Source organism: Orycteropus afer, unplaced genomic scaffold (genome assembly GCF_000298275.1).
Source record: "Orycteropus afer afer isolate SDZICR_OR568_19922 unplaced genomic scaffold, OryAfe1.0 scaffold00264, whole genome shotgun sequence".
In the NCBI taxonomy this organism is placed as follows: Eukaryota; Metazoa; Chordata; class Mammalia; order Tubulidentata; family Orycteropodidae; genus Orycteropus; species Orycteropus afer.
This window is the reverse complement of record NW_006921851.1, coordinates 4,472,279-4,484,681: the sequence shown is the minus strand read 5'-3', so window position 1 is coordinate 4,484,681 and position 12,403 is coordinate 4,472,279. Positions and strand designations below refer to the sequence as shown.

General features: G+C 40.1%; 1 protein-coding gene across 1 annotated transcript in view; it reads right to left on the bottom strand.

Annotated features, from left to right (window-relative positions):
• Positions 1-7,876, bottom strand: part of ACTR3B (actin related protein 3B) — a 247,340-nt gene extending 239,464 nt beyond the window's left edge. The window contains exon 1 of the mRNA XM_042782219.1: positions 7,857-7,876. Within this exon, the coding sequence (XP_042638153.1) occupies positions 7,857-7,876 (20 nt within the window). The remainder of the gene's footprint in view (positions 1-7,856) is intronic.
• Positions 7,877-12,403: the final 4,527 nt, after the last annotated feature.

Here is a 12,403-nt window from a genome sequence, read left to right as displayed (position 1 = left end):
CCTACTTTGGTCATGTTGTCAGAAGGGACCATTCCCTGGAGAAGGATGTCATGCTTGGTAAGGTGGAGGGTGGATGAAAGAGGGAAGGCCCTCAAAGAGATGGACTGACACAGTGGCTGTGGAGATGGCCTCAAGTACAGCAGGGACTGCGGAGCTGGCACAGGACCGAGTGGTGTTTCATTCTGCTGTGCATAGGTTAACTACGAGTTGGAGACGACTCGACAGCACCTAACAACAACAATAAAGATTCCAAATCATCCTTAACTCACCCATGTTCTATGATATGTTCCACAGAACAAATATAAACTAACTGAATTACTAACTCAATGTGAAAGTGGCCTATAGAATCCAACAACTAGGTCAGACATAACTAAAATCATCAAATCTTAAGTTTGTATTTTTAACAGGCCATATCACCCACCCCCAAAAATACTTTGCATCTGATTCCTGTGTATTACATCTGGTGAAGTCCACATGTATAGTCATCATTTATGTTGTTGTAAAAAGGTATTTGTAATGAATAAGTCATTGGTCTTGCAAAATTCTATCATGCAATCTCCAGCGTTATTTCTATCACCAAGGCCGTATTTTCCAACTACCGGTGATTATTCTTTGTTTCCAGTTTTCTCATTCCAATCATCTGTAATCATCAGTACATTTTGATTGCATGTTTAGTTAATTTCAGACTGCAGAAGTTGATAAAAATCTTCAGTTTCCTCATCTTTGGCATTAGTGGTTGGTGCATAAATTTGAACAGTAGTAGTGTTAACTGGTCTTCCTGGTTGTTGTTGTTGTTGTTGTTATGTGCCGTCGGGTTCGGCCCCGACTCATAGCGACCCCTCCTTGGGTTTCCGAGGCAGTATCACTACGGAAGTAGGATTTCCCAACCTTCCTTCCGAGGAGTGGCTGGTGGGTTTGAACCGCCAGCCTTCTGGTGAGCAGTCAAGTGCTTTAGCCACTATGCTACCAGAGCTCATATGGATATTATCCTATCACTGACAGTGTTGTACTTCAGGACAGGTCTTGAAACAGTCTTTGTGACAATGAATGCCATACCTTTCCTTTCCTGTTTAATGACAGCATTCCAGGCATAGTAGATCATATGGTTGTGTGATTCAAAATAGCCAAAACTAGTCCATTTCAGCTCACTAATGCCTAGGATATCGATCTTTATGCGTTCCATTTCATTTTTGACAACTTCCAATTTTCCTAGATTCATACTTCATACACTCCATGTTCCAATTATTAATGGATATTTGCATCTGTTTCTACTCACTTTGAATCATGCCACATCAGCCACTGGTGATTCCAAAAGTTTTACTCTATCCACATCGTTAAGGTTGTCTCTATTCTGAGAGGTCAGCTCTTCCTCAGTCAAATTTTGAGTGCCTTCCGACCTGTCTTAGACCAGAAACTCCACTGAAACCTGTCCACAATGGGTAAACCTACTGGCATTTTGCAACACTGGTGGCATAGCCTCCAGCCTCGCAGGAACACTTAAGCCACCATAGGATGACAAACTGACAGACAAGTTTGTCTCCCTTAGTTGTTCCTCTGCACCTACCACCTTGGGCCCCACCCTTAAAATAGAGCTGCCCTCAAACAAAAAGCAACTCGGGAGCCCCAGCCTTGCCTACTTTGGCCCTGGCCTTAACACAGAGCCGCCCTCAAGTTAAAAGTCACTCCGAGAGCTGGGCCACCTGCCTCAGGCCCTGGCCTTAAAACAGAGCCACCCCCAAGCAAAAAGCAGCCCCCAAGCCCCCATTATAGGCATTAGTGAGCTGAAATGGAAAAGTTTTGGCCATTTTGAATGACAAACCCTATGACCCACTATGCTGGGAATGGCAAATTGAACAGGAATTTTGTGGCATTCATCATCAAAAGGAATGTTTCAAGATTTATCCTTAAGTGCAACATTATCAGTGATAGGATAATATCTGTATGCCTACCAGAAAGACCAGTTAATACTATTACTATTTAAATTTATGCAGCAACTACTAATGTCAAAGATGAGGAAACTGAAGAATTTTACCAACTTCTGCAGTCTGAAATTAAACAAACATGCAATCAAAACACACTGAGATTACCAGTGATTGGAATGAGAAAGTTGGAAACAAAAAATAACCACTGGTAGTTGGAAAACATGGTCTTGGTGATAGAAATGACAATGAAGGTTGCATGGCAGAATTTTGCAAGACCAACAATTTATTCATTGCAAATAAGTTTCTTCATAAACATAAATGGTGGCTTTACACATGGACCTCACCACACTGAATACACAGGAATCAGATTGACTACATCTGTGGAAAGAGGCAATGAAAAGCTCTAAATCTTTAGCCAAAACAAAGCTAGGAGCTTACTGTAGAAAAGACCAACAATTACTCATATGCAAGTTCAAGTTGAAACTGAAAACAATTTAAACAACTTCATGAAAGCCAAAATATGAACTTGATTATACCCCACCTGAATTTAGAGACCATCTGAAGAACAGATTTGATGCAATGAACACCAATGAACAAAGATTAGAGGAGTTGTGGGATGACATAAAGAACATCATACATGAAGAAAGCAAAAGTCATTGTGGTAGTTAAGTTTGTGTGTCAACTTGGCTGGGCCTGGTTGAGTGGCTGGGCAGTATTCCCCATGTTGAGGTGGGTAATCAACTCCATGGTGGAATCTACTGGGAGCAGCTGAGTGGCTGCCTTAGGAATGTGGTCTGCTTCACATGATTTCATATTACTTGGATCCACAATCAACACCCATGGAAACAGCAGTCAAGAAATCAGATGTCCTACTCTAGGGAGATGCATCCCTTGGATAAAGCATTCATGAGATACTAGAGGGGTAGCATTCACATAGAGGGAAGGCTGGACAGACAGGAATGCATGTTTAAGAAGCACACAGGGAGAGGATGGTCACAAGGAGAAGAAGGGAGGAGAGTTTTTTACAGTTGGGGAGAGGAATCGGGGCCATGAAATCAGATGTGCATGTACTATTGAATGTAAAAAAGTTTGCTATGCAAATTTTCACCCAAAGCACAATTAAAAAAATAAGTAAGACAGAGAGATACAAAGATAGAAGAAGAGAAAAAAATCAGACGTCTTACTGAACTGGGCAAATCTGCTACAAAAGACCTCTTTAAAGTCCTGCAGAGGAAAGGGGTCTCTATGAAGACTAAGTGTGCCTAACCCGTGCCCTGATATTTTCAACGGCCTCATAACCATGTGTAACTGGACAATGAATAAGGAAGTCCAAAGAAAAGTTGATGCTTTTAAGTTGTGGTTTTGGCCGAGTATACTGATGGTACCATGGACTACCAGAAGTATGAACAAATCTGTCCTGGAAGAAGTGCAGCCAGAATGCTCCTTGGAAGAGAGAATGGCCAGACTTCATCTCACCTACTTTGGTCATGCTGTCAGAAGGGACCTTTCCCTGAGGAAGGATATTATGCTTGGTCAAGTGGAAGGTCAGTGAAAATGGGGATGACCCTCAACAAGTTGGACTGACACAGTGGCTGCAATGAATGGCTCAGGCAAAGCAAGGATTGTGAGGATGGTGCAAGACTGAGCTATTTCAGTTTCATTCTGTTGTACACAGGGTCACTATGAGTCACAGCCAACTTGATGGCATCTAACAACAATGGTGAATCTAGTAAATATCAGATTTCCTTCACAAATGTATCTCAACAACATCCCAAAGTTTTCTGCTTTAAAATAATACATCATGGCCCATAGCAGCAAAAGATCAGACTGCAGAAATGGATTTGGGCACTTTTATGCCTACATGTTGACAATTCAACTAAGAAGTGATGGTGTCAGTACAACATGCCACTCAGTGATAGTTGCTGGAACACTCAGATTCTATAGCCATGGTGTTCTTTTAGACAGCAAAGCCTTCAAAGTCGCCTTCCGTCACAGAGTCACATGAGTAGCTTAAGCATCAATCACAATTAAGCAAAAAATCATTTTCATTACTGAAGCAAATTAATATTAAGATATATTAATATTCTTACTGAGTCCCTGGAAGGTAAAAATGGTTAGTGCAATCAGTGCTAACCAAAAGGTTGAAAGTTTGAGTCTATCCAGAGAAGCATTGGAAGAAAGGTCTGGCGATCTACTTCGGAAAAATGAGCCACTGAAAACGCATGGAGCAGGAGACTACTCTGATACACATGAGGTCACCATAAGCCAGAAGTGACTCCATGGCAACTAGTCAGCTGGTTTAATATTCTTACATATTAACAACTTACTATGAGTTCTTTCTTACCCTCCTAGCATAACTGTAAGCATCAAAAATGGTGAGAAAAGCATAAATTACTCAGATTATTTTATGGTCACTTAATATCTTCAAATTTTCCAGTGTTATTTCTTAAATCAAAACCAAACTCACTGCCATCGAGTCAGATCCAACTCATAGTGACCCCTCCATGGGTTTCCAAGGTGGTATCACTGGAGAAGTTGATTGTCCAACCTTCCTTATGAGGAGTGGCTGGTGGGTTCGAACTTCCAGCCTCCTGGGTAACAGTCAAATGCCTTAGGCACTACACTAGTAGAGCTCCAAATAAATACATTTGAGGTTTTGCTACTTTGAGTAATCACAATGTAGTGAACTGGAGGCCCTGGGTGGCATAAACGGTTATATACTAGACTAACGGAAAGGCTGGTGTTTCAAACCCACCCAGACGTGCCTCAGAAGTAAGGCTAGCAATCTGCTTCTGAAAGTTACAGACTTGAAAACCCTATGGAGCAGTTATACTCTACACACATGGGGTTGTCATGAGTTGGATCTGATTCTATGGCAACTAACAACAACAATGAAAATCTAACAAGATCTTTCAAAAAGAGACATTATAATTAAAAAATTTTAATAAAATCTGCATCAACCAAACTTCAATGAGAATCTATTAAATATAACACTTTAAATGTAGCCTAACAAATGTTCATTCTATAATTCTTTCCTAGGAGAAAAACCCAATGTTAGGTTAGCATGCCCCAGAAAAATGAACCAAAAAAAATCAACAAACCAAATGCAGTTTTAAAATATGGCAAGTGTTCAAGATATTATTTATGAAAATAAAAGATTCCCTTTTTAACCTAAATTTACTATCTAGAAACAGTAACAGACGTTATATTAGCTATGGAAGATACTGAGAAAGAGAGGTAGGAGGGAGGTCACTGAAGATACTGAGTAAGGGAGTAAGGAGGAAGGAAGGGGAAAAAAATAGGGCCCTAATCCTATTAGAAACATGTTTTCAAACTTTTTTCAGTTATAACAGGTTTATCTACTTTACGTAGGAGGCAAGTTTAAGATCATCTAGGTAGGCTTCCAGAAAGAAACTGTCAAACGTAGCTGATCAGATGGCCTAGGAAGCTTCTTAAAATACAGATCCCCATGAATCTGTCCCAGAATCACTACAATCAGAATCTCCAGGGAAGGAGCCTTGGCACCTATATTTTTAACATCTCCTGTCCACCTCTTCTTCCCCTGCCCCGAATGGTTGATGATCAACTAGCTTAGGAATCCTTGACCTAAACTACCCCACATGCAAGCATCTTTGAAAAGTTTATATAATCCAAGTTCTTTAAAGTCATTTTCACCTTCTAACAAAATCACCTACCAGCCACCACTTTAACAAATAAAGCGTGTCTACTTCCGTAGTGATACTGCTTTGAAAACCCAAGGAGGGGTTGCTATGAGTCAGGTCTGACTCAACAGCACATAACAAAGATTAATGTTAAAATTGGACAGAAATATCAGAAAAAAAGGGATTCAAATGTATCAATTTTGAATAATCATTTATAACACCATGTTTAGGCATCTATGGAAAAAAATATAGGAAATGCTTTTCAAGTCCAACTACAGTGGAACTTGTGAGAGCTAGAATTCGATGAGACTGCCTTATTTATCCAGGTCTCACAAGTTTTCCATCTTTGACAGGGTGTAGTCTTATCACTTTTCTAATACTATTTATGGAGAATATTTGTCTTTCTTTTCTGACAGTTTTCCACCTTACACAGTCATGGCTTTCAAGTGTTTTACTGTATTTATGTAATTAAGATAGTAGAAAAAATCTAAACTCAATCTAAAACAAAAAACTCACTGTTGTTGAGTCGGACCTGACTCATAGCAACCCCTCTTTGGGTTTCTGAGGCAGTATCACTACAGAAGTATGTTACCCAATCTTCCTTCCAAGGAGTGGCTGGTGGGTTTGAACCACCAACCTTCTTGTTAGCAGTTAAATGCCTTAGGCACTACACCATCAGAGCTCCTAAACTGGATCTACTAGGGGGTAAAAAAAATCTAGACTCAAAAGAGAAACATTTAATGCCTAGAAAGAGATGACAGATTCATAGTTACTGTCATGTACAGAAATATAAAACAATTACAAAGTAATTGTGCAACAGTAGGTATTTATGCTGAGAGGCAGCAGAATGGGGTCACAATGGGTTTACACCCTAGTACTACCTAGAACCCACTCTCCTAGCTGTGTGATGCTCAAAAACCAACTCATTTCCATCAAGTTGATCCCTCCTTCATCTTCCAAGGTGGTATCACTACGGAAGTAGATAGCCCAACCTTCTGAGGAGTTTGAACTGCCAGCCTTCTGGTTAGCAGTCAAATGCCTTAGGCACTACGCCACCAGTAAATTAATCCCTCCTTACCTCAGTTTCTTCATCTGTTGAATGGGGATAATAATAATCCCTACCTCAATGTTGAATATTACTTTTTTTTTAAGAAAAAAAATATGTACTTCCTAATTCAAAAAGTAAATGGAGGAAGGTGGAGACAAGATGGTGACACACTCCACCCAGTCCCTCTTCAACAGAGACCTGGAAAAACCGAGTGCAACAGATACAGATAAAGATCCTGGAACTCTGAGCACCAAATGAGATGACAAAGAATTAGATTGAGGCTGAGTGGAAAGGGAGACAATGAAGACAATGATTGGGTAAAAAGAAAAAGCCAGGCCAGATCAAGTGTGGCTATTTTGAGACACAGAATGCATCACACACAGGTGAGGAGAAACCAACTTAATGGAATCCACACTGGGATAGAAACATAGTATGGACATACCTGGAGGTAATCAAGGTAAGTAGAATACTCACTGGATCCAGAAGAGAAAAGTTCAGGGGAACAGGCAAGATTCCTAGTAGCACAGGTGATCAGAGAGTGAGGAAGGAGTCAATGAAAAGGGATAAAACAACTCACTACTAGTGAACACTAGTCTTTTGAGTTGAGGGCCCACATGAAGGGGAAGGCCTGAAAGATGGTGGCTGAAGATGCTGGACTCTGGATGACCCCTCATCCGATGGAGTCTGGCCATGAGCTGGACAACTGCAATCAGCTAGTATGCCCAGAAGTACACCTGCCATACACCCATGAATTGCAACCACAGACGTGCAGTCTCTCAACCACACTTTTCTGGTAATATGTGGAGTCCCTTCCCACACCCATCAACCAAGTGACTAGGGATGGCCCCCACCCACTCGGTTCCTTGGACCACCTCCTGACACCAGCAGCCATGCCACTTGTCACATCACACCCAAGCAGACAGAGCTAGTGTCTATGGCTCTGTCTCCCTGCACCTGTGTCATTAATAGGGCTTGCTCACACTGAATGCAAGAGGTGTGCCACTGTGACCTCCTGTATCAGGGGTGTTTGTGCACCCCAGGCTCCCTCCCCCTCCACAGGCACAAGCTCCTACTAATTGCATCATCACAACTCCCTGCTCTGACTACTATCAGCTGACTATAATTGCACCAGTTCCTTCTCCTTTTTATTTTTATTTTCTCTTTTCCTCTTCTGTATTCCACCTTTTCATTTATTTCCCCCCTTCCTTTTTCTTTGATTTTTACCCATCTTTCTTCTTATCCATGCTCCTTGTTTTTATTTTTTCTTCTTTTTTTTCCTCCTGAACCATTCAATTATGAATCCCACTTGGTCATGATGTTTCATTTTTTAAATATACTGTTGAATAATATTGGCTAAGATTTTGTTGAAAATTATTGCATCTATAGTAATGAGGGATACTGATAATTTTCTTTTTAGTGGTGTCTTTCCTCAGCTTTGGTACCAGAGTTATGTTGAAAAAGAATGTGTATTGTATTTTTGTTGAGTGGAATGTCCTGGCTACATACTGCCACTCTAACAAGAATATACCACAAATGGGATGGCTTGAAGAAACAGGAATTTATTCTCTTACAGTTTGGAGGCTTTAAGTCCAAGTTCAAAGTACCAGGTTCCAGGGGCTGGGTGAAAGCCCCTCAACCCTGAGCTTCAGCTCTGCTTCCTGCTTCCAGCCCACTGGAGCTAGAGGCTTTTCTTCACTCAGACAGCTGCTGGCTGCTGAGACTCACAAGGTAAAAAGGCACAGTCCCAATGTTACCAAACTATACAGCAAGCCATTAATTCAAGTCCACTGAAAGTCCCAAGGTCAGCAGAGCATGGGAGGCTGCTGAACAAGGACATGGCTACTACATGCACAGTTCAAACATACCATAAGCTACAGACCATTCCCAATGCTGTTTCTTACATACAGGAAGCAGATCACATACCCAAACCAGCTACTCAGCTCCTCCAATGGATTCCACCATGGAGTTAATTACCAGTCTCACCATGAGGAATAACTACATTCAGCTGGCCAGCCACTCAACCAGGCCCAGCCAAGTTGACACACAAACTTAACTACCAAATGAAGTGTTCGGTATATGTCTATAAGATCATGTTGGCTGATGATGTTGTTGAAATCTTCTGTATCCATATTGAGTTTCTTTCTAGTTGTTCTGTCCTTCATCAAGAGTGGTATGTTAAAAGTCTCTCATTACTACTATGGACTTGTCTACGTCTCTTTTAAATTATATTAATGTTTGCTCTGTGTATTTTGTTGCTTTTTCATTGAGTGCATAGATATTTATTATGCCTATGTTCCTGCTGGATTGACCCTTTTATCATTATATATAACAATATTCCTTCTCCCTTATGCTGGTTTTTGCCTTTAAGTCTATTTTTTCAGAAACTAATATGGCCACTCCTGCTTTTTGATTCCTATTAGCTCAACACATTTTTCACACCCTTTGATTTTTAATTTATGTTTATCTTTATGTCTAACATGAGTCTCTTGTAAGCAGCATATTGGTGGCTCCTCTTCACCATTCTGTCACTCTCCTTCTCTTGACTGGTGCATTTAATTACATATATTCAGTGTAATTAAAGACAGGTATAAATTTACTGCTATACCAGGTATGCAAGGATGGTTCAACAATAGAAAAACAATGTAATCCAATACATAAATGAAACAAAAGAATCACACAATCATATTAATCACTGCAGAAAAGATGTATGATAAAATCCAACATCTACTCCTGATTGAGGAGCTCTGGCAGCATAGTGCCTAAGGCACTTGACTGCTAACCAGAAGGTTGGCAGTTCAAACCCACCAGCCACTCCTCAGAAGGAAGGTTGGGCAATCTACTTCCATAGTGATACTGCCTTGGCAACCCAAGGAGGGGTCGTTATGGGTTGGGGTCAACTCGATGGCATGTAACAACAACAATAATTCCTGATTTTTTAAAAAAAAACTCTCAGCAAAAGAGGAACAGAAGGGAAATTCCTCAAAAAACTAAAGGGCATATATGCAAAGCCAACAGCCAACATTATTCTCAATGGAGGGAGACTCAAAGTAGTCCCCTTGCAAACAGGATCCAGATAAGGATGCCTTCTATCACCACTCCTATTCATCATTGCATTGGAAGTCTTAGGGCAAAAAGGCAAGAAAGTGATATAAACGCATCCAAATTTGTAAAAAAGAAGTAAAACAATCCCTATTTTCAGATGATATGATCCTATACATAGAAGATTCCAGAGACTCAGTAAGAAAACTACTGGAACTAATTGAAAGATTCAGCAAAATGGTAGGCTACAAGATCAACATACAAAAATCATTTGAATTCCTCCACATCAACAAAGAGATAGCTAAAAAGGAAATAAGGAAAACAATATAACTTACAATAACTACCAGAAAGATAAAATATTTAGGAATAAATCTTACCAGACACACAAAAGACCTATACAAAGAAAACTACAAAACAATACTGCGAGAAAGTACAAGAAACCTACACAAATGGAAGAACATACCGTGTTCACAGATAAGAAGACTGAACATTGTGAAAATGTCAATACTACTCAAATCAATCTACAGATAAAATGCAATCCTAATCCATATTCCAATAACATTTTTTTATGGAGATGTAAAACCAGTTACTAATTTCATATGGAAAACAAAAGACCTAGGATAAAGTAAAACAAACACTACTGAAGAAAAAGAACAAAGTTGGAGGTCTCACACTTCCCAATTTCAAAACCTACCATACAGCCACAATAATCAAAACAGCCTGGTCCTGGTATAATGACAGACACATAGACTAGTGGAACAGAATTGAGAATACAGAAATAGATCCATCTACCCTTGAACAGTTATCTTTGATCAAGGTCTGGAATCCATTAAACGGAGATAAAACAGTCTCTTTATAAAATGGTACAGGCAAAACTGAGTATTCCTTTGCAGAAAACTGAAACATGATCCATACCTCACACCATATACAAAAACTAACTCAAGACAGATGAAATACCTAAATGTAAAACTTAAAACTATAAAGATCATTAAAGAAAAATGGGCAAACTTGGGGGCCCTAATTTATGGCATAAGTAAGCAATCAAACATAATAAAAAATGCACAACAGCAGAAGATTAACCAGATGATTGGGACCTCTAAAAGTTAAATTCTCACGCACATCAAAAGACTTCTCCAAAAGTGTAAACAGAGAACCTACAGATTAGAACAAAAAGTTAAAGATATATCCAACAAGACTCTTATCTCTAAAATTTATAGAAAGCTTTAACACTTCAACATCAAAAAGACAAAAAAAAAAAAAAATCAAAAGTTTGGTTTTAGAGGGCAGAATAAGCAGACAAACTACACCCTCTTCAACAAAGAAAAGAGGAACCAATTAACATGGATACAGAAGATAATCCTGGAGCCCTGAGCTTTAAAAGGAAGGATACAAAAGTGTAGTAAACTCCAACTAGTAGAAGAACCTGCACGAAAACAATGAAAAAGGAGACACACTGAGCTGCAGACTGTCAGCAATCCTGACGGCATGGACAGTGTGGATATTTCCAAGTGGTGTTAGGACCTAAGAATTAACCTAAAAATCAGCCCTGCTAGCCAGGGGCTGCACAGACCACTGCACTGGTGAATAAAAGGGGAAGCAGAAAAGAGGAAGATAGGCTGAGCTGTGGACTTTTGGCTGTCCAGAGAACACAGCCATTTTGAATGTTTACAAGTGGTTCAACCATTTTGGATATTGAAAGCAACAGCATTCTCTCATATTCCAGGGACCTACGAATAGGCTCCACTTGCCAGGGACTGCAAGGACATAATGGACACTGAGGACTGAAAAGGTGCAATATTCCCATTGTTACTCTTATACCCCATACACTCTTGGTGAATGGAGCTGTGGAAATCTCTCATAGCCACCCACCTTCTGACCCAGCAAGAATTCCATCCCAGTCCATGCGCTCTGACAGAGCCTGGGTGACTTGCCCAGCTCAACTCAGACTTTTTTTCTTTTTTCTCTTTCTCATTTGTTTGTATTTGTCTGTTTTTAAATTATTACTATTATTGTTACCTTTGTCCTTTTAATTATTATTCTTTCTTTTCCCCTTCCCAGGTTCTAGTTCTCGGCTTTTTCTCTCTTCCTTTTCCCTGATTCCCATTTTTTTCTTTCTTGTGGTACTCCCCATTCCTTGTTTTTCCTTGTGCATTTTTCCCATTTTTTTCTTCATTATTCCCTAATTTACCTCTTTTCTCTTATTACCCCTCCCCAGATATTGCGGGGTTTTGCTTTCGTTTTCTTTTCTTTTACCTTTTTTTGATGACTGTTCCTGTATGTTTATGTGGTATGTTTTATGTCCACTTCCTTTTACTTTTTGATGTTTTGCAATTGTTGTCTTTGTGTAACTGAGTGGGAGACAGCAACTGTGCCCATACGACGAAACCACACCCGCACCTCCTGCAGCTTCACTTACTGAGTAAGAGCCACCACTTCCTTCTCCACCAACTGGCAAATGATAAATGACCACCAAGAAGAGCCGGACTCACCCTTAACTGCTCTTCACAAACAGTTAACAGAGATCTAAATATAACAATGCAACAATATCTCGGAGACAGCACACTATCACAGTCTACACAAAGAAGCAAGATAAATGGCAGAAACAAGGGAGCAGGAATTGTCACTCTAATACCCCAAACCCTCTTGGTGAATGGAGGTGTGGCTACCCCTCACTCCCATCCACCTCTGGGCTGACAGGAATTCCATCTTAGTCTGTGTGCTCGGACGGAGCC